At 36.9% G+C, this 22,575-nt stretch overlaps 4 protein-coding genes across 5 annotated transcripts in view; 3 read left to right on the top strand and 1 right to left on the bottom strand.

The window, feature by feature from the left end:
- Nucleotides 1–600: 600 nt before the first annotated feature.
- Nucleotides 601–7,687, top strand: ccnc (cyclin C). 2 transcript variants are annotated; one of them, XM_042722719.1, is made up of 12 exons: nt 601–759; nt 1,242–1,348; nt 1,533–1,617; nt 1,747–1,816; nt 1,898–1,949; nt 2,890–2,945; nt 3,477–3,512; nt 3,593–3,684; nt 4,732–4,799; nt 4,921–5,000; nt 5,073–5,191; nt 6,233–7,687. In XM_042722719.1, exons 1-12 carry the CDS (start codon nt 728–730, stop codon nt 6,285–6,287), a joined length of 852 nt encoding a protein of 283 aa, XP_042578653.1. In that variant the 5' UTR covers nt 601–727; the 3' UTR covers nt 6,288–7,687. The 2 variants fall into 2 exon arrangements, with proteins under 2 accessions (XP_042578653.1, XP_042578654.1); XM_042722720.1 differs by lacking the exon at nt 601–759 and adding an exon at nt 774–1,048.
- Nucleotides 7,688–8,169: 482 nt separating this feature from the next.
- Nucleotides 8,170–16,616, top strand: faxca (failed axon connections homolog, metaxin like GST domain containing a). The gene is made up of 6 exons (XM_042722702.1): nt 8,170–8,632; nt 11,944–12,079; nt 12,150–12,346; nt 12,484–12,701; nt 13,774–13,890; nt 13,983–16,616. Exons 1-6 carry the CDS (start codon nt 8,373–8,375, stop codon nt 14,267–14,269), a joined length of 1,215 nt encoding a protein of 404 aa, XP_042578636.1. The 5' UTR covers nt 8,170–8,372; the 3' UTR covers nt 14,270–16,616.
- Nucleotides 16,617–18,093: 1,477 nt separating this feature from the next.
- tmem63a (transmembrane protein 63A) overlaps nt 18,094–22,575 on the top strand; it is a 39,873-nt gene continuing 35,391 nt past the window's right edge. Inside the window, exons 1-2 of the mRNA XM_042722658.1 lie at nt 18,094–18,547; nt 18,678–18,730. The gene's annotated coding sequence lies outside the window, so the exon portion shown is untranslated. The remainder of the gene's footprint in view (nt 18,548–18,677; nt 18,731–22,575) is intronic.
- On the bottom strand, nt 19,492–22,543 carry LOC109081550 (POU domain, class 3, transcription factor 2-like). Its single transcript, XM_019096536.2, has one exon. It carries the CDS (start codon nt 22,304–22,306, stop codon nt 21,290–21,292), a length of 1,017 nt encoding a protein of 338 aa, XP_018952081.1. The 5' UTR covers nt 22,307–22,543; the 3' UTR covers nt 19,492–21,289.

Below are 22,575 nucleotides of genomic sequence, written 5' to 3'. Positions count from 1 at the left end.
ATTTTATTTATTATTTAAAGTTGATTATCATCTTTCCCATTTTTGGATTGGATTATTAACTTGGATTATTATTTACAATACTTTTTATATCATGAGGTATTTTATATCATTTACATTTACATTGTCATATCATGAGCTATATATTGTATTTATATTATCGACAATAATTATATAAAATTGTGTCTTTATAATATATTAGTACAATAATTATGTAATGCGAGTTCTTTATGTTATATTATTTCATTTAAAGTTGATGTTATATAAACTTGTTATATAATCTTGGATTATATTATTTACAATACTTTTTATATCATGAGTTATTTATTATATTATGTATTATATAGTTTATATAATAACAGCAATAACAACAGTATCATTGTATTATCTACAATAATTATATAAAATTAGTTCTTTATATTATATTATATTATATTATATTATATTATATTATATTATATTATATTATATTATATTATATTATATTATATTATATTATGCCTTTTAATAGCAGATATACGTTTATTTGTATGAAAACAAGAAGAGCGGGGCTCGTTCCGGAACTGATGCGTAAATGTGTTTCCTCCCGGACCGTTTTAATGTGCACGTTGAAATTCTACGGAGTGTTTTTGGTGTCGCGCTCCTCGTCTGATTAGATCAGAGTATCGTCTTATCTTAACACAATTTAACGTCGCATTAAGGCTTAATTTTCTACCTCAATCACCTCAAGATGGCAGGGAACTTCTGGCAGAGCTCACATTAGTAAGTAGAGACGTGTTTGGCGACATAAATCGAGAACATTAAAGCAGTTTCTGCTTACTAGAAATAAAAACATGAAATTTCATGGATTTGCCTGATTAAAGCGAACTATTTACGAAATATCGGCTAATGCCGTGATAAAGAATAAATGCTAGAATAAATGTCTTTTATTTTCGGACCAGTATAAATATTTGGATTATTAGCTTTAGCCGGATGGCTAGTGGCTCTGGACTGAAGAAACCACCGAGAAATTGAATTTACGAATTATGAGCATAAATGTGTGTTATTTACGGTACGAGTTCATCTTTTTAACTGATTTTAGGATTTTCAATTAGTAAAATTATTCTGTTTCGATGCTTGTATGAAGTTTGGATATGAAGTGACATTAGGAGTGTATAAAAGCTACAAAAATGCTGCTGTGTTGGTCTGTATGATATTCTTTTATGATTTCTGTATTTGAAGTGTCTGATGTTTGTTCTCATCAGTCTGCAGTGGGTCCTGGACAAACAAGATCTGATGAAGGAGAGACAGAAAGATCTCAAGTTCCTCACAGAGGAGGAATATTGGAAGCTACAGATATTTTTTGCCAATGGTTTGGAGATAAATTGTTTATTAATATAAATACGCCCCCGTTCTGAATTAGCACGTTAATGCAGATTTTCAGGTGTAATTCACCTGCGTTGTATTTAAGATGGATTTTTTTAAGGATATGTTAAAGCAAAGTCTAAAGGAATAAACTTTGTATTTAAATAGTTTAATTTGTCATCTTGTGGCAGTGATTCAAGCCTTGGGGGAACACTTGAAACTCAGGCAGCAGGTCATTGCCACGGCAACGGTCTACTTTAAGCGTTTCTATGCCAGGTGAGGGGGTCGTTGCCTCGGTTACAGCCTTCGCTTCCTTTGTAAAAATGTATACTTGTCTTCTAGATTGATGGCCTTTTTCAAGTACACTTGCATGAAAGTAAAAGAAAGCTCTTGGCTTGTTTCCAGGTACTCTCTGAAGAGCATAGACCCTGTGCTGATGGCCCCCACATGTGTGTTCCTGGCCTCTAAAGTAGAGGTAAACAGTCTCAGTATGGCGATTTCTGCTGGAAGATGCATAAATTCAAATCTTAATGAAATTAAATTCTGTCCCTCACAGGAATTTGGTGTTGTTTCAAACACACGCCTTATTTCAGCAGCAACGTCTGTGTGTAAGTGAACTCATCAAACAGTATCAGATATTACTGCAGAAAGGCTTTTCTGAAAATGATGTACTTTCAAAGTTTAATACAAAGTACAGGGTTTCTTTGGGTCTTAAAAATCTTAATTCATGCTTCCACAAATGAAGCCCTAAAATAACAGCAGAAAGTCTTTAAATCATAAAGTCATTGGAATATGGAGAGTTTTTATATCATAAAATATTTATTATATATATTGTTTGTTTGTATTTATATAGAAAGAAGTTTTTGTGTGTGTGTAGATTTTTAGTTTTTTTTAGAGTTTGTTTGTGTGTGTATTGTTTGTTTTTTGTTAAAATGGAGAAATTTGTACACACAAAGCTTTTATTTCCAGATGCAGTTAATCATGATTAAATGATTTGACAGCACTACTTGAGATGCAAATGTAAAATGGAAAAACTGAACAAAATTAAGAGAGTTTATGCTTAAAAGGAAGATATTTGTCCTGCTTTCAATAATAAACTCACTTCATTTTGATCAGTTTTACTGTAAACAAGACTTCTCATCTTCTGTCACTCTTTTTTTGTGGTTTGATGATCAGACGGTGCAGTAAAAGTTATTTCCATGTTTAAATGAATTAAAAATCTTGTGTTACAGCCCATCTTGTGCTCTCTAGACATTTACATTTAGAGGATCTATTGATGTATTACATTCTCTTCAGTTTATTCCTTACATTTTCTTGGCTCGGTCTTAAAAAGGACTTACATGTACCTTTATGAAACCTGCAGAAACCCTGAAAGTATAAATCAGCATTTAATGAATCTTTTAACCATATAACCACACAATCACCAAATATCTTCACTATCAGTAAGGTTTAGGAATCCCAGATCACAAAAAGCCTGCTAACTTGTCTTCCTCATGTGACCTTTTCATACTAATATGGAATAAATGCATCTTTTTCTTTTTGTAACAGTGAAAACAAGGTTCTCTTATGCCTTTCCAAAGGAGTTTCCCTTCAGAATGAACCACGTGAGTCAAACGTCTGTGCGAGTGTGAGCCTTGATACTGCAGTGCAAGTTGTTGCTCTCTTCCTGAGAAGAGTTCCTGCGGAAAGAATGACTTTGCTCCATATCAGGATTCTGGAAATCTGACAGCGTCACTAGAGATCTAGATAATAAGTTCTTGTAACTGTCTGATTCATATGATGGAATGCTGGCTGAGAGTGTGTGTGTGTGTGTGTGTGTGTGTGTGTGTGTGTGTGTGGTGATGATGATGCAGCCTGCTGTCACGTCTGAGGTGTCACCAAGTTTCAGGAGTGACATTCCTCACACTCACGACACCTTCGAAGGAAAGTCTCATTATGGTGATAAATGACTGTTGGTTTTGGCAGCTCATGTCTCGGGCTGGTGATAAGTGCGGTTATTATTTGGGAAACATCTCAGAGGTCTGGTGGAACGTTTATGGATCATCGTAATGGGAAAGATGATAATTAGTGCACATAACGTGTTAGTTAGCTCATTAGATTTGGCAGTGAACTCATGCTTCTCTCTCTCTGTCTAGATCTTGGAGTGTGAGTTCTACTTACTGGAGCTCATGGTTGGTGTTGATTCATCTCCTTTAGGATGTTTAGATGTTTGTTTTAGGCATGTGTTCATGGATGTTTGGTTTGGTTTCAGGACTGCTGTCTGATCGTGTACCACCCTTACAGACCGTTACTGCAGTATGTGCAGGACATGGGTCAGGAGGACATGCTGCTGCCGCTGGCTTGGTGAGGAGTGTGTGGCTTCAGACGGCATGAAAAACACACAACCACTGCTCATTGTGCTTTATATGTGGGCAGTAAAGAAAAAGTTCAAATGTGGATTTTGCATTTAGAAGTTTGATAAGAGACTCTTGCTTGTGAATCTGTGCATCTGTCAAAAGCTCTTCGGTCTCTGTCCGCCCTGTTTTCAGTGTAAGAGCCATTTGTAACATGAATGTGTGAGGCATCCAGTGTCATGTGCTTCCAGCAGTGCTATTTTAGTATTATTAGGCCCTGCTGTATTAGCTTTTATTTATTTTTTATTTTTTTATTGTGTGCTTTTGCCATTTTTATTAGATTTTGTTTTTGTCCCCAGTTTTAGTTCAGCTTTGGTTTTTATTTTTTTCAGTTTATAATTTTAGTGCTTCAACTAACTTCTTTGAATTAGTTTCCAAGGCAACGTAACTAATTTTCATTTAGTTTTTCATTTATTTTATTTTAACTTATTTTAATTAAAAATGTTTTTAATTTTAGTTAATGATAATCTGGGCTTCCAGTTATTTGAATTGTACAAAAACAATTTTTTTTAATGCTGCTTGATATTGCAAACTCCTATCTCTTTTTATATTATTTTAATTATCTTAATTATAAACACATTAGTTTGTAGCACAAATAGTTTGACCATTTACTGCAGGGTTATTATAGTTGATAATAGAAATAGTTGTAGAAATAAACTGAAATAAATTATTATTTTCGTATTTCAGCTAGTTGCCAAGGCAGTATTTCTCATCTTAATTTAAATTGATGTATTAAAATAACTAAAAATGAATAAAAACTATTGACATATAAACAAACAAAAAATGACAGATGCACAATAAAGTTACTAAAACGTTTAGATGAAGGCTGCAAATATTGATGATAACTATAATACATCTCAACCTTTTGATTTCTTCTAGTTATTTACCAATAGCAGCTAATGAATCAGAAGTCTGGCACATTTACAGAAAATAGCTTGCTTCCGTGTTGCAAAGTAAGCTGAATGAGTGAACATGAGCGTCCTGTTAATGTGTGCAGGAGGATAGTGAACGACACCTACAGGACAGACCTGTGTCTGCTTTATCCTCCGTTCATGATAGCACTGGGTAAGAACAAACTTCCTACACTGAATCCAGCAGGTCCTATGCCTGCAAACAAGGAGATGATCTGAATGACTGTATAACAACTTGACACGTCACACATACCAGTGTCTCCTTCCTCCTCCAGCCTGCCTGCATGTGGCCTGTGTGGTGCAGCAGAAAGATGCCAGGCAGTGGTTCGCTGAGCTGTCTGTTGACATGGACAAGGTAACACATGTTCAGCTGTAAAAGAAATGAATGAGTGCTGTGTACATTAACACTAAAGCTTTTCTGGCACAGATCCTGGAGATCATCAGGGTGATTCTGAAACTCTATGAACAGTGGAAGAACTTTGATGATAGGAAGGAAATGGCTACTGTGCTCAACAAGGTGCCCAAACCCAAACCCCCTCCTAACAGGTACGACAGACTGCAGACCTCAGTTATCACAATCACACAACACTATATGTATTTATGTGGAAACAGCCTGGGGAGCTTATTTCACCACTGCAAAGAGAAACTATGAAAAGAGGTTATTTTTATTACTCTTTATTTATATAAGCTCATTCTGTCCATATCAATGCATAAGGTCTTTGCAACTCATTGCAAATGTCCTGGATAAAAGTACAATTATAGGATTATAATACAGTTATAGATATATTTTAAATATCTTAAAGGGTTAATGTCACAGCTTTTACACATTTGCACCACATTTAACATGGTTATGAATCCCAGTGATATTTTAGTATTATTTATACACTTTTATAGTATTAATATTTTTTGTTTATATGTTCAGTTTTAATTTTAGTTTACTTTTTTATTTTACGTACTGTTATTTTTATTTATTTTATTATATTTTTACTGTCTATATAGCTTTAACTTTAAGTTAGTTGCCAAGTATTTTTTGTTTATGTTTTAAGTTTGTTGTTTTTTAATTTGTTTATTTGTATTTTATTTTAGCTGTACTTTGATTACCAAACGTTTTATTTTATTTTTTAAAAAATTTTTTTATATTTAGAAAAGTAGAAAAAAGCCCTTAATTGAAGTCTGTTTTATGTTTAAATATTTATTTTAGTTTTAGCTTTTTTTAAGTAATTTTTTCTTTTTTTTCTTTTTTTCTTTTTCTTTTTCTTTTTCTTTTTCAGTATTTTTTGGACATATTTTAGTACTCAAATTTCATTTCAGTTAGCTTAAGTTCAAGTTTTTCATCTAATATTTATATTTTATTTCACATTTATTTCAATTACAGAAAAAAGTTTCAATAGTTTTAGTTTTTGAAAATGGAAAATCCCTTTATTAAAGCATGTTTTATGTATAAATAATTTTTATTTCATTTTTAGTTTTAGTATTTTTAGTACTGACATTTATTTAGGTTAGTATTTGTAAATTTAGTTGATATTTTATTTCAGCTTTATTTCAGTTCACCTCTGTGCCTGTATTTTCTTGCTTTTCGTCCAACAGTGAGACTGACCAGAGCTCAAACGGGAGTCAAAACAGCTCGTACAGTCAGTCCTAGAGCGGCCCCTGCTGGAGGACCTGAGGCGGAGTGATTCGGAGAGGCAAACGCAGCACATCCTGGCACATCTGATCGCTGCTTTTCACAAGCACATCGTTTTATGACTGTGGGGAAACCGATTCCTGGCACACACATCCTCTCTTTCCTCTCCTCTGGGTTTTTCCAGCAATCAGAGCAGATAGAATGATGCCACCTCCTTCATTCCTTCCTTCCTTCCTTCCACCAATCAGAGCAGCTCGTGTCAGAGTTGCTCACCAATCAGAAATCTGCTTTGATGTAGAGTTTCTTGCCAAGCTCAAGGCTATAGTCTTGAATGTTACGGACACACACATACACAAACGCACCTCATATTGGGTATCTGCTCGATTAAGAGGGGTGCTGTTTTCCCAGATCTTGTTAGTTGATGGTCCTGACTTCCTTGAAAAGTCCCATGAAGCTTCTTTCAGCGGACGCTCTTTGGGAACTAAGAAAACTTGATTTTTTTTTCTGTCTGAGAGCGATGAAGAGAGAGTGTGTGAGTTTAATCGCAACTGTATTTGTATGCGTGCCTCTCGTTGACCATATCACAGTTTGTATTCCTCAGGGAAACGGATCAGTCCTCTCTACAAAGTGGCTGTCTGTAAACTGATTGGCCACAGGGCTATGTGACGGCGATCTTTTGAACCCTCGTACTGTGTAATCAAATCCTGATTGGATATTTGCCGTGCGTGTGGATGTGAGTTAGAATGCACAAGTGACACAGATAGTTGAGTTGATCACTCAAACTGCATTGTAAATATGCTTCCCATATATAGCCCTTGACTTTTTTTTTAATCATTTTTCTCTTATTATAAATTTAGTGTATGATTATGCTATATGTGTACTTGCCATAACCCAAATGCTGTGTTTTGCTATCATTCGGTTATGTTGAACTGATGTCTCTGTAGCTACAGCACACTGAAGCATCCATCACGTTTAATGGAGGACAAGCCAGTATCTTGAGAGTTTTGGAAATGTATTGAATAATTGAGATCTGCATCTTGGCTGTGGTTATCAAGACCCTCACTTCCCATCATCTGCATCTCCACTGACGTCATTAGTTTGAGGGACACGTGATTAATTGTGGAAGGGCCTCAAAAGATTTTACAGGACTTACATGTTTGGCTGTGTTTTGAATGGCGTTTTTGTTTTGGCTTTGTCTCTCACTGAGGTTCTTTGTTAAGCTGTGCTTCAGGAGTGTTGCCTCATCTTTACTTGCATAAATGTGGCCCCTCCCAGTCATGCAGTGTATGTATTATTTGCCTGTAAATATATTTGATGATGTGAGCGTTGTGGAGGGTGAGAGGGCTTGGAGTGTTCTTATTTGTCTATAATGGCGCTCAGAAGCCTTATTGAATAAAGCTGCTGTTGGAAAAAAATTACCAATTTTTTTTTTTTTTTTTTTTTTTTTTTTTTGTTTTTTTAAAATTTTAAAATGACTGACAAAAATGTCCCAATGTATGAATTAACCTACTGAAATAACTATTTAGATTTATTTTATAAAAATAAATAAAATAAAATCGACAAAACACAACAAATTAATAAAACTTTAAAATGAAAAAAAAAAAACAATTAATTCGTCTTTAATTTTTTCTTTAAAATCTCAATGATATTAAAATAACACTGATGTAAATAGTACACTACATAGTGATGCTTTGTTCATATGGTTAGTTGCAAAGCTTTCCACTATTTTTTGGCAGCAAAAGAATGAAGCATTTACAAATTACTGAAACATTATTTCATATCATGATCTTTCATGAAATTGTTGTTACTAAACTGTAATGTGGGTTAGTGGCAGTAGTGGATCTGACCAATGAGAGTGGAGAATCTGCGCGTTCGCCCCGCCCCCGCAGCATCAGCAGCCCCGCCCCTGGTGACGTGCCGTGCTCAGCTGTGCGGTAAACAGCGGCGCGAGCAGTTGCGGATTGATGCCGACTCCAGCGCGAGTCAGGAGGCGACATGTGTTATCAGACCCTCTGGTCCACCTCCACCTCCGCCCCGCGGCACTGATGAAGCCTCCTCTGCCGGAGCCACAGCGGGCCGAAGGGCGGATAGAGGAGAGAGAGGATGTACTGGCGCATCGGCTTCGCCTGGAGCCGCTCCTGCGCGCTTGAGCTGGGCCTGAACAAGAGCTTCTCGCTCGGCTTGAGCGGCTCCGGGGAGCATCTGTCGCTGTATGGGTACATCATTGCCTACCCGCTTCAGGAGTACGGAGGGATCATGTCTGCGTTAGGATTTGACTCCTGGTGGAGAAAAACGCTCTACATCACCGGGGGCGCGCTGCTCGCCGCCGCTGCCTATTTACTACACGAGCTGCTTGTCATTAGGTATCTATCTATCTATCTATCTATCTATCTATCTATCTATCTATCTATCTATCTATCTATCTATCTATCAGTAGTAGTATTAAAAGTAATAATAATAATTTAGGTAATAGCCTATATTTTTGTATATATATATATATTTAATAATGAATATAATTATTTAATCATTTTATTAGAGGTGCTGTAATTATTGTAAGTTATTATATATTTTTAAATAAAGCACTGTGAATAATAGTAGGTGGTGGTAGTAGTAGTAGTAATAATAATAATTGCCACCTATGCAGTACTTATGTATAAAAATAATACATAAAAGCGCAACATAAATAGTAGTAGTAGTAGTACTTGAATAAAAACGTTGAATGAAAATATTTTATAATATATTTCTATAGATTATTAAATACATATTAAAGCACAAGCACTGCCTATATATACTACTACTACCAATAATAATAATATTATTTTTACTATATATGCAGTGCTTGTGCTTTTAAATATATTTATTTATGGAAATATATTAAAATATTTTTATTCAGTGTTTTAGATTTAATGCAGTATGTTTATATTTTAATATATTTTAAATGTTTTAGATTTAATTATATATACATTTATTCATTATATTTAATAATCATATACTACTACTACTACTTATTAGGGCTGCACGATATTGGGAAAAAATTACATTGCGATATTTTATTTTTCTGCGATATATATTGCGATATGAAATCTAATCTAATTTTTTCTTACAAACAAAAATGGGGTGAGCACACTTACATTCTCATTTTAAATGATTTAAACATCAGGAGTATTATTTAAAATTAGAGTAAATTATTTGTTTGTAACTTTAGGATATGGTTTTGAATTGTTAACATATTAACTAACATGAACTTACCACGAGCAATACTTTTGTTACTATATTTATTCATCTTTGTTTATCTTAGTTTATAAAAACACAGCTGTACATTGTTTGGTAATGTCACTTCACAGTGCATTAATTATGTTAACAAATACTTTTGATTTCAACAATGAAGGCTATAGCTAATTGTTGAAATTAACAATGTTGTAGAAGTGCAGTTTAGTAATAGTAAATGTTAAATAATGTAGTTAAATAGTTTAATAAATAGAAAATTATTGTAAAGTGTTACAGATTTTTTTTTAATACACCAATTCAGACGTCTCGTGAGTTCAGTGTTGGGACAGGTCAGTTGTTTAAACCATTCATTAAATTGAATCGGTTCAAAGGAATCATTAGTTCGCGATTCAGACGTGTACCGCACGTGTTGTGTAATTATCTCGGCAGTTTAGGATATCGCACAAGATTTGACAACACAGAAAACATTTCATCACTGGATAGGTTTTTTTTTTTTTTTTCGACACCATCGTGTCAATTGATTTTGATTAATATGCGCGAGGGAGAGAGAAAGACAGCGCTCGTGTTGTTTGAAGACGGGTGAAGGTGAGCGCGCGCGGCCGGGGCGCTCTCTCTCTCTCTCTCTCTCGCTCTCGCTCGCTCACTCGCTCTCTCGCTCACTCTTCTTATATGCGCCCTGTTAAACTGACAGGACTTAAAAACCCATGCAAATGATAAACTTTCACTCTATGATGGTTAAGCTGTGCAATTTATCCGTGAATCACATTCGTCAAGGGCCGGGGCGCAGCTTGGCCCGTAAGGTTAATGAATAACGGATCAACTACGACAGCCTACATCGCACATCCTGCGATGTGACTATCGTGGATTCGTACATCGCGATATCGATGCTTAAACGACACATCGTGCAGCCCTACTACTTATACATATTATTATTACAATCTATACTATATATATATATATATATATATATATAAAATTATCCTTTGGATGGAGTAAGAGGGGCATGAACAGGAATATATGACCTAAATTAATATCCTGGAAAATCTTGTCAACACAATGCACTGCAGTCCATTTATTATCCTCCACTGAAGACTGAATGAATTTTGAGCAGGATGCTATTTATGACCTCGTCTAAAGCCTGCATGTTGACATGTTGATGTGTGCTATGTCAAGGGCACGGTTGCTGGAGCGTCTCTGTGTGCAGGCCTTGAGGATAATGTCTCCTTGTGTTATTGTGATGTGACAGAATGACCTTTATCAACCCCTTGTGAGACGATGTAAATAGTGACCCGTCAATATAGTTATCAGAGCCAGTTGAGTTTAATTCTGTGCTTTTGCTTCTGACCTTTGCAGAAATGGAGGTGCTGTTAGTCCTCAGCAAAACATCTCAGGTTACACAAGGCCCAGGGAAAGGCTGATGGACTTGCTGTTATTCCACAATCATTCACATGTGCTATTGATTCAGACACGCTTTACACAAATACAATTTAAATATTATTTATTGACTTAAGATCAGACACGTAATCATAAGTATGAAACTAAAGAGAAAGCGAATGACTATGATGCTTTTAATGAATTTCAGCACCAGTGAAGTGGACAGTGACTAAATCCTGCTGATAGAGAACACTAAAGACTGAACTTTCAAACTGACCTAAAACATTCTGGAATATTTCTGGTGAATTCTGAAACAAGTTTTATTTATTTATGTATTTTAACTTGGTTTAAGAAAAAAATCGCCTTATGTAATTCCATTTCTTTAATATTATTTCTTCCTTAAGCAATAAAAATAGAGTATCTAAGGCCCCCAAAGCTTTCCATATTGGATGCTGCTGTATTTGGTCATCTTGCTCATTTTTAAACATTTTTGGTGCAACTTGGTTTAAAATGATAAAATACTGAATGGTTTTTTTTTTTTTTAATAAAATTCTGTACACGCTTAAGGAGGTACCTGAGCCATATCTGGAGACCCTAATATTATAGGAACCAACTAGAAATCCATTAAATACTTAAAAAAAATAATGATATAATTTTGAAATGTTTGAAATTTTTCTGACAAAACTGATACATTTAGAATATGATGAAGTTGGTTTAAAAATGATGAAATGTCAAAAAAAATCATTGATACACTTAAGGTGGTAACTGAGCCATATCTAGAGAGCAGAATATTAAAGCAACCAATCCAAAAACACATTAAAACAGAATAATTTCTGAAACTGCATAATTCAACTTAATAATAAAATTTCTTCCAAAGTAATAATATGATTTCTCCCATTAGTATCTAATGGGCCCAAAGCTTTTCACAGTAGATGCTGCTGTATCTTGCTCATTTTTGGAATGTTTCTGGTGCATTTTAAAACAAATTTGATCTTTTTAGGATGTTTTAGTATTTGTAAACAGTTTGAGCTCCATTCATTTCTAATGCGCTTCCTTATTTGCTGCCCTGCAGGAAGGAACAGGAGTTGGACTCTGAAGACGCCATCATTCTTCACCAGTTTGCCCGGCCCAAAACTGGAGTCCCTAGCCTGTCCCCCTTTTGCCTGAAGATAGAAACGTACCTGCGGATGGCGGACCTGCCCTACCAGGTATCCAAATATATGATGAGGAAGATATGTTGTGAAAAGACGGTTTTTAAACAAACTTTTTTCTCCACAGAATTATTTCGATGGGAAGTTGTCTCCTCAAGGGAAGATGCCGTGGATCGCATATAATAAGGAGCAGGTGTTCGGGACAGAGTTCATCATCGACTTCCTGGAGGAGAAGCTCGGCGTGAACCTCAACTCCAGCCTGAGTCCTCAGGAGAAAGCAATCTCACGCGCCATCACCAAAATGGTGGAGGAGCACTTCTACTGGTGAGACTGAGCTGGTTTCTTTACCTCATCATTATATTGTTAAAAGACAGAGATCAGATGCCTTTCATAAGTGGATTCCAACTTGAACATGATAAACTTGAAGGTTGATAATCTAAATGCAATGTGTTTTACTACAGGACGATAGCATACTGTCAATGGGTGGACAATGTGGAGGAGACGCAGAAGATGTTAGCCACAACCGGGCCTCTGAGTGACCTGCTCAGTTGGATCTTGAGTCAGGTGACCGGCAGCATTGTGAAGAGAGAGATGTACGGCCACGGGATCGGACGCTTCTCCAAAGAGGAGGTTTATTCTCTGATGGAGAAAGACATGCGCACCCTTGCCACATTCCTCGGTATGTTTTGGACATCTGAGGCACAGTTTGTGAGCTTTACTGACAGGATTTGCTGCATTTGAGTCATTTTTCATATATAATATAGGTCATTCTAGATGAATCTCAAGAGTTCAGACTCAGAGCTTTTGAAACGGGTTACAAAATAATGCAGCAATGGCTCTGTGCTGCCCTCTAGTGTCCAGTGAGCATAAATCCTCCTTTCACGCTGCAAAAAATGATTTTCTTTCTCAGTATTTTTCTTATTCTGCAGTACTTTTTATATCAAGATACAGTCCACTTGAGAATCAGAATTACTGAATTAAATCTTGTTTCCTGAAATATGTGAGTTTATAATTAAAACAAGTTGGGGTAATGAAAATAAACTTCATTCTAAGGCAAAACAAGATTCTTGTTCTTACTCCATTTTAAGCATAAACTTAATTTGATACAATGTTTTACAATTTATACATTAATTTGGATAAATTTGTCAGATTAATAATGTAATTTTACTATTCAAATAAATGTGTCTTGATGCATAATCCTGAAAAAAACCTACTCTTACTACAGGTGAATTGCTATGAAAACTTGTTTCCTTCATGGGATAAAAGAAAGGTAATTGTGACTTTTTATCTCACAATTCTGACTTTTTTCTCTCAGTTCTGAGTTTATATCTCACATTTTTGACTTTTCTTCTTAGAACTGTGATGTTATAAGCTTACAAAGGCTAGAAAAAAGTCACAATTAAATTTTTTTTAGTCCATGGTGGGGAAAAAAATGAAATTTAAATTCAGAAATCAGAAAAAAAGTCAGAACTATGAGATGTAAATTGAGAATTATGAGAAAATTGCAAGATATAAACTTGCAATTCTGAGAAAAAAGCCAAACTGTAAGATATTAATTTGCAATTGCATTAAAAAAAAAAATCAAAATTGTCAGATAGAACATCACAATTACCTTTTTTATTTCTTAAGCCGTGGTAGGAACAAGCTTCCATAGGTTCCTGATCCATATCTAGAGACCAGAACATCATAGCAACAAACCAGAAAACACATTAAAAAAACATACCAATAATTTAATATAATTTCTTCCACAGGCAATAAAAAGTATCTAATGGGCCCGAAGCTCTCCACAGTAGACGCTGCTGTATTTGGTCATCTCGCTCAGGCCATGTGGACTCTCCCAGGAACACGTCCGGAGCAGTTAATCAAAGGTGAGCTAATGAACTCATGCTTTTTTGTATGGGAATACTGTCATATAAAGATATGAGTGCATTAACTGATTGAAGCTGCTTCATTGGTGCAGGCGAGTTCATCAACCTGGCCATGTACTGTGAGCGAATCCGTCGGAAATTCTGGCCAGAGTGGTTTGTGGACGTCGACGACCTTTACTACGACGGACTGAGCGAGGAGCCGGATTCTCCTTCCCAGCTTCCAGATTTGGGTCTGTACTCACGCAGTGGCAGCTTCCAGGAGCAGGAGAGCGCTCTGTCACACCATGACACGCCGTCACCGGACAGCGACGCCACCGGACACTCTCTGTTCGACTCGGACATGGACACCGAATGCTCGGAAATGGAGCAGTTGAAGTGAAAACCACACCTCCTTGATGAGGCATCTGCACGGGCCCCGCCCCCTTTGTTCTCCCTCAAGCCCTTTAGCAGGGGAAGAGCTGGTCAAATAAAGATGTGGTGAAGTGACAGCGGTTTTCCCAGACTCTGAGCACGGGATGGCAATAAAGCAGTCGGGAAAGGTATTCTGACACTTTTTAATTAATGAGAAAGAGGATTTTATTAAACGAGGGAAGGCCAGGCTATAGAGAATCCAGGAAGAAAACAGAATAAAAAAAGAGTGAGAATGATGCTACAGCTAAATCACTCCTCCTGCGGTGTGACATCATCACTGCGCTCGAAATCAGCAGAGTGACATCATCTCATGTGACCACTCCCCATTCACCGAGTGTGTTTGTAGCTAAACAGCACTTCTTACATCCTGGGTTTATTAGTATACGGGTAGACAGACAGAAAGAAGGATTTTGGGTGATGATTGAAATGTGTAGATACTTGATTGATTTAGACGGAATCATTTCTCATAGTCCATCTAAAATTAATGTCCAGTTTTATTCAGTCAAATCTAGAAAGCTAAGACCGGAATATGCAGAGCGAGAAAGCTGATTGATAGTTATTATGAAAATGTTAGTCTAACGGTTTTTTTTCTTCTTTTTTTTTCTCAAACCATTGCAGCATAGCAGAATTCCCAAATTGATGATCTTGCCATTTAAATTTTTTATGGCCAATTATGCAATGCATTAATGAATAATTCACCCAAAAATGAAACCTCTGTAATTTAATCATCCTTATATCATCTCTAGTCTATATGACATAACGGACACATATTAAACAAAGTTTATGATTTTTTTCAAACAATAAAAGCGTACAGTGACCAGAGACTATCAAGATCTAAAAAGCATCATAAAAGCTTTAAAAAAAAATATATATATATATATATATTACATGGAATTATTTATTTTGATAAAGTTTGCCTTTTTTGGAGTATCATATTTGATACATCTGGCTTTTATGGTTTTATGGTTTATATAATATGATATATGGGCATATGGAGATCACACTCAATTTGCTCTAGGCGTAACAGACTATTTACATAAAATGCATATAAATATCAGCTGGATGTATCATATTTGATGCTCACATTTTAAAAGTTAAAGTTTTTGACGTTCTTTTTATGCTTACAAAAAGAAGTGTACCACAACATTTTGGAAAGATACAAAGATCAAAAGTATAAACCATCAGTCAGACGAGACAACATAAGGCATGTAGTGTTTTTTTCAAAAGAAAATTGAGCATGTTCATAATCTTTATTTAACTAAAGTATTTAACTTTGCACATGAAACAAGGTTTAACATCATTCATATCTCATCACTACTCCCTGGCTGCATATTTGAATATTGACAAATTCTTATTTGATTTTCACTGAATTATTCATATAGGAGCAAATATGGTGAATATATAAATATAAAATGACAAATATGGTCATTTATTGGTTTGTGTTTCAAAGGCTGTTTTCAGTAACAAGACGAAGATTCTGAATCAGTTGAATGCAGCCGCACTATTTAAATCTATATAAAGCGAGACTCGTGTGTGCAGATGTTATATGTGCTGAATGTGTAGCTAAAAACATCACTTCAGATTGGGATCTGTGATTGTGCAAGAGCGCCTCCTGTGGGCAGCATCATGACTGAAAACACTGGACCAGAATAGAACAGAATACCCTGGTAATGCAGCCATTACAGAAGGAGACGCATAACACAATACAGATGGAGACAGACAGTATGTGTGTGTGTGAGTGTGTGTGTGTCCATCTGCTGCATGACTGAGTCACTGAGTCATCGTCACACATGAACACACTCGCAGGAATGATCTCCCAGGGGCCGATGCACAGCGAATGAGACTTATGTTTTTTCTGTTCCGTAGTGAGATAAAATCTGTATCTTGCTGTGCCGTACAAACTTCCTTCCTGTTACCACAAATGCCCTTTTAATACCATGAGCATAATCTTGCATTAAGATGCCGTCTCTATAGAGCACTTCTTAGAAAAATATGGGAAGTGTCTTGCCATTTTTACACCCTTTAAATGCAAATGTACTTATCTGATGTTTGTTCAAATGCAACGTTATAAGGAAATGTGTAGGAAAAACGGTTTATATAAACATCAGGTTAATTAACTGGTGCTTTGTTAGAAATAAAAGGTTCGCATGCCAGTAATTATTTAAACGTGCCAAAGACTTAAAGGAACGGTTCACCCAAAAGTGAAAATTTGCTGTGAATGGGTGCCGTCAGAATGAGAGTCCAGACAGCTGATTAAAAACATCACAATAATCCACACCACTCCAGTCCATCGATTAACATCTTGTGAAGATAGAGAAAACAATATTATGGATAGAGGACTCATATTTTAACCCGACGCAACAGTTTAAAGTTAAAAATGTCTTAAAGATGAACATGTTTCTTACAAACATGCAGGTTTTTATTTTACTAGATGTTAATTGATGGACTGGAGTGGTGTGGATTATTGTGATGTTTTTATCAGCTATTTAGACTCTCATTCTGACGGCACCCATTCGCTGCAGAGGATTCAATGGTGGGCAAGTGATGTAATGCTACATTTTTCCAGATCTGTTCTGATGAAGAAACAAACTCATCTACATCTTAGATGGCCTGAGGGGGAGTAAATTTTACGCACATTTTTGGGTGAACTATTCGTTTAAAGTACAAAGTCCTAAAATTGGCAGCCACTCTGAGTACTAGCATCATATTCTTTCTTAAGATGTTTGTTTGCTTGTTTGTATTGTTCTTGATTTAAGACGTGCCTGATTCAAAAAACAAACAATTATTTATCTATTTTTAAAATCTTTTTCTTTTTTTTCTGTATGTACTGTGTTATTCCTGGACCACTTGACCTTTTTTAATTATTGCTTGTGATTTAATTTATATTTGAAAGTATTGCAGAAGGCTTATCATTGACTTTTAATGAGTTTTATATTTTTTTCATGATATCTGTAGTTGTGTTTTAGTTACTCTGAGAGCCATATGTTTTACACGCTGTTTGTTTGATTATATTGAATGAATTTCAGACGATGCTCACCAGGCCAGAATTCAAGGCTTGTCTTCAAAAACTCACTACAAGCGTTACAGACTATTGCAAATGAATTTTTAATGGTTCCTTGTTGAGCTTCAGTTTCTAGCTAGTTGTATCATCCATACATGACAATCTTGTAGTTATTTTCCTCACAAGACATACAGCCCCACTCATATGCCAAAAGTGATGGAAATATGGCAACCCACAGATGGAATAATATTGGAAGGGCAATAGTAAAACTTCAAAATCTCTTTGTTTCCTCACAAGTGTGTGCAGATTTTAGAGCCGTATTACAGAGTCTGTGTTGTGTGTATCATGACCCTGTTGGATTTATTATGGGCTGCACATAATATTGGGGAGGGAGGGGTTGTGTACATGAACTAATGATCACTGTAATATAAATGAACCAAAATTGTCTGGAGAATGTGTTAAAGATAATAAAAATATTTCATGAAATATAGCTGTATTAAATTAACCAATTCTGGTTGTGTGGTTTCTGAGTTCATTCTTTAACTCATAATATTCTTTACTAATAGATACATGATTTAGAATAACCTATAGTGTCACAAATGGTTGCTTAGTGAAATTAGTTAAATTGTAAAAAAAAAAAGAATAGGCTATATATATATATATATATATATATATATATATATATATATATATATATATATATATATATATATATATATATATATATATATATTGTGCTTGTTATATGTTATTAGTTGAATTTTAATTATTTACTAATTCGGTTAATCTAAATTAGGTATTAATATTTTTCACGTAAAAGCGGAAGCAGCCGTTGCGAATGTGCGAGGCTTCCGGTGTTATCGCTTCCAGTTATTTTACTCTTACAAAAACAATCCGTTAAGCTGCTTGATATTGCAAACTGGTATTTGTTATATGATTATACCATAATATATTATCGTAATCATAAACACACTGGTTTGTAACGCAAATACGTTACTTTGTTATTATTTAAGTAAATAGCGGCTAATGAAAAGGAAGTCTCGCACATTCAAACAAAATAACATAACGTTACTAACGCGTTGCAAAGTAAGGTGAACACTTGCCTGTCCTGTGTGTCAGATTGTTAGAAATCCAACATAAGTTTTAGAAAACACTGAGGTTTTAAAAATAATCCAGTTTTAAATTTTTAAAGCAATCCATAATGTTTTTATGTGGCACCTGCTTCAAAACAAGAGCTTTCCAACGGTAAGAACTTTCTCTCAAACACAAAAACTGATACTCACGCTACAAGAGTCAGAATTAATATGATTCACAACCAATAAACAATGACTCACTGACTTTCTTTTGACCAAATAACCTACACAAATCTTTACAGGTTTTCCACCATCTGCACTGACAACAGACACACAAGATGAGTGACTACAAACGGTAGGCTGTATTCATAAAATACACCCCAAGCTCATATTCCATGACTTTAGGAGTGTATATTTGACTAAACGCAACATGCAAACAGATAGACTACTGTAATAGGCACATCTCAATTTCATTAAGAATTGCTTTTCTCCAACACATTGTAGTCAATAGATGGCGCTCGCAGCGCACACACAAACGTTTTCCAAGGCCCTAGGATTCACTATTCATTATAAACACACAGTAAATAAAACTGACATCTAGTCTTTTAGTTGTTTTCCTAAAATTGTGCATTGATGGAGCAGTAAAATATTTGAAAAGACCGTCTGATGTTAAAATGCAATAGGCTATATTTTATCATTTAAAAGCTGTTATTAATTGTTTAAAAGCTATTATTACAATATCACTAGCAGTAGTTTTTATTTAGCTTTCATGAATGTAAAGCCATTTGCACGTTCGAATTTTTTTTTTTTTTTTTTTTAAATAAGTCCTATTTAGATCCAGAATGGCATCATAAAATATTCACTTCTCCGATCTCTTTCTGGACACGTTTGAACCCGTCAAATCTGTCATCATTACCAGTGAAATAGCAAATATTTGCCTCCATGGTCACGCGGAAATCGAAGCGAAGGAATTGCAACGGGCTGCGATGGATCTACAGCATCATCTCATCCCGAGGCAACATTATATTCAACAGCCTTGATGCTCGAATAATGTGTGAAATTGTGAATCCATTTAGGATCTTCATGCGCGGGGCACAGATTGATGAGAGGCACTTCTTTATATAAAAACGTGTTCGTTTAATGACAAAAGGCGTTTAAAAACTGTGCAATTTTTCTGTCAAAACCAAATACATTACTGGTTTGAATAGGGCACACTGACAGCTTGTGCTTTGGCAGTGCCAGGTTAAGTGCACAAATATACAAGTATTCACAGAGCCATAGAAAATTCAAATGAAAAATCCACGCACAATGTCCTTGTTTTTCGATGCAGGCCATCAAATCAGCGTAACACAGCTGGTGTAATATTTCCCGTTTAAGAAAAAGAGACAAATTTGGGATAAACAAGAAACACAAAAGAGCAAACAGATACAAACATGTTGAGACTTATACAGTTGACGCACAAAATCACACAATGTTACTATAATAATACTGAGCAAGATGAACTGGCCTCTGTTAGTCTGTTATTATTATTATTATTATTATTATTATTATTATATTGTCGCTGTTGTTTTTAAATCTTGAACGATGTTAACTGTGTAATAATTACAAGCAAGAACAATTTGCTTTTATTATTATTATTATTATTATTATTATTATTATTATTATGTCGTCATCAATGCAGTTTTTACATCTTGTCATTTCCATATAAAGCGTTTCCAGACAAATAACTGAAATTAATTAAAAGCTTGGTTTGTTGTTATCTTTAATATAAAATATCATAAATTATACGAGTCCGTTTTTTTTTTTTTGAGATTTCCTAAAAGGCTAAATAACCAAAAATGGTTTACATTAAGAGGAGGAAGAATCTTTATAAACTAGCCACTGTCTCAGATCATTAACGCTTTTGGTGCACGCTTGTAGAAATTCACTCAGAATGTTAAGAAAACCCAAACTGGGTGGTTAATTATAAAGAGCTGGTATCCATTCATTTTATTTGTGAATAGAAATTTCGATATGATCCGCAACACTCTGCGATTCTGGGTTTTACGGTTTCCTCAGGCCTCTGTTTTGCACCAGCTGTGTGAATTCGTGATCTGCATGAAATCAGGCTGCTTTGCCTGTGAAAGACACACAACAGCACTTGGCAGCCTTTGTTGTGACCGAAATTAGACTTTTAAAGAATTGATCACGTTTGTATTTACCAGCGATACTTTGAGATAAGTTAATATGTACATAGCGTTAATAATAATAATAATAAAATAAAAATAATAAATATTATTGTATTAGTTGTTAATTTTTCGTATTAGGATTTTTTTAAATTTAATAATTTAGCAATATTTAGTTTATTATTATGATTATGGTTATTATTATTAGGTTACTTATTGCCATTAATATATAAATGCGAACGAAATACAGACATAATTTTAATCAATATTAAACATTTGTGATCGTGACGGAAAGAATAATAATAATAATAATAATAATAATTACAATAATAACGAAGCATTTTCCATTAATATATGGAAGAGAATGCACAGAAGACTGCACCGGATTAATTTCAGTCAGTAAGAAACCTTTTGTGGTGATGAGGGGAAGATGGCGCGCCCCTGACGCCTTTTTTTCACAGCTTTCGGTTGGAAGTGATAAGATGCTTTCACAGATCCCCGGACTTGAAAAAAGAAATCTCTTAAATAAAATAATATTTACGTTCCCTCTTTAGGTTCAGCCGCGGTGCGTAACGCCTCAGAGCGTGTTTTCTGGCGCCCGCGCCCGTATATTGTTCGCGCAACCACGCGCGCTCTCCGCGCCCTTGGAGGTGCCACACACAGAGACACTTCATCACCGTCGGTCCGCCCCGAGCGGGCTTGTGACCGGGACAAAGAGACAGTCGATTATGATTCAGGCCGCCCCTTTCTCACGGAACAGGTGTCTGCGCGCCGTGGTGAGGCGATGCGTCCCCGTACACATCCTCGTTCCCGGCCATCGGTCCGTTTTGGGGCGTCATTCGCTTCTCCTTTTGTCGCCGGTTGCAGAACCAAACCCGAACCACCTCCTTCTCCAGCTGCAGGCTGTCCGCCAGCGAGTTGATCTCCGACGCGCCGGGTTTGGGGCACTTGAGGAAATGGCTCTCCAGGGCCCCTTTGACACTCACCTCGATAGAGGTCCGCTTTTTCCTCTTTCTCCCCTGCGCCGCGATCTTATCCAGGCTGGTCGGGCTTCCCGAGGTGGAGTCCGCCTCCTCCAGCCATTTGTTCAGCAGGGGCTTGAGTTTGCACATGTTCTTGAAGCTTAGCTGGAGCGCCTCGAACCTGCAGATAGTGGTCTGGGAGAAGACGTTGCCGTAGAGCGTGCCCAGCGCGAGCCCCACGTCCGCCTGCGTAAAACCCAGCTTGATCCGGCGCTGCTTGAACAGCTTGGCGAACTGCTCCAGGTCGTCTGAGGTCGGCGTGTCCTCGTCTGAGTGCAGGCTCTGCGGATGGCCGTGCTCGCTCAGATGTGGGCTGTGGTGCTCCTCGTGGTGCATCCCCGGCTCGCCGTACCCGGACTGAGAGTAGATCAAGCTCTGCCCGTTGGTGGTGCTCATGCTCGGCATGGTGGTGGCGCGCCAAGCGCCTGCCTCGTGATGCTGCTGGCCCTGCTGCACCAGATGTGCCTGCCGCGGCGAATGCTGCAGCTCCTCCACCGGCTTAATGTCCTGCTCGCCCAGCGGGCTAGCGGGCCACGGTGACCCCTCTCCCCCGTGAGACAGCGCTGCCGTCAACCACTGGTGCGCATGGCCAAGCGTGCTGCCGCTGCTATGCAGGGTGGTGTATTCGCTCTGCAGAAGGCTGTGCGCGTCTCTGTAGGCTTGCGGTGGCGGCGTCTGCTGCATGCTGCCGTGCTCCGAGCTGGACGTGAGGATGCTGTAGTGGTTGGACGCCGCGGTCGCCATAGTTTCCACAGCTACTCTGTGCCACAGGCGGCTCCCCAGCGCGCCAGAGCCGCGAGGACGCAGAGGCGCGCACCTGAGATCCGCCTCGCGCTGCTGTCGATTGGTCAGAAGCGCTTGACAGATGCGGCAGCGGCGCGTTCATTGGTCACAGTAGAGTCGACACTGAAGCCCCATCCCATTGCGCTCCACTGAAAACAAGCACAGAGGGATCAGCAGTGACAGGGCGCAATGGTCTCAAAAGGTATCCAGTCTGGCTTTAGCTAACTTTT

This window comes from Cyprinus carpio, chromosome B4, assembly GCF_018340385.1.
Source record: "Cyprinus carpio isolate SPL01 chromosome B4, ASM1834038v1, whole genome shotgun sequence".
NCBI lineage: Eukaryota > Metazoa > Chordata > Actinopteri > Cypriniformes > Cyprinidae > Cyprinus > Cyprinus carpio.
This window is presented reverse-complemented; position numbering and strand designations above follow the sequence as displayed.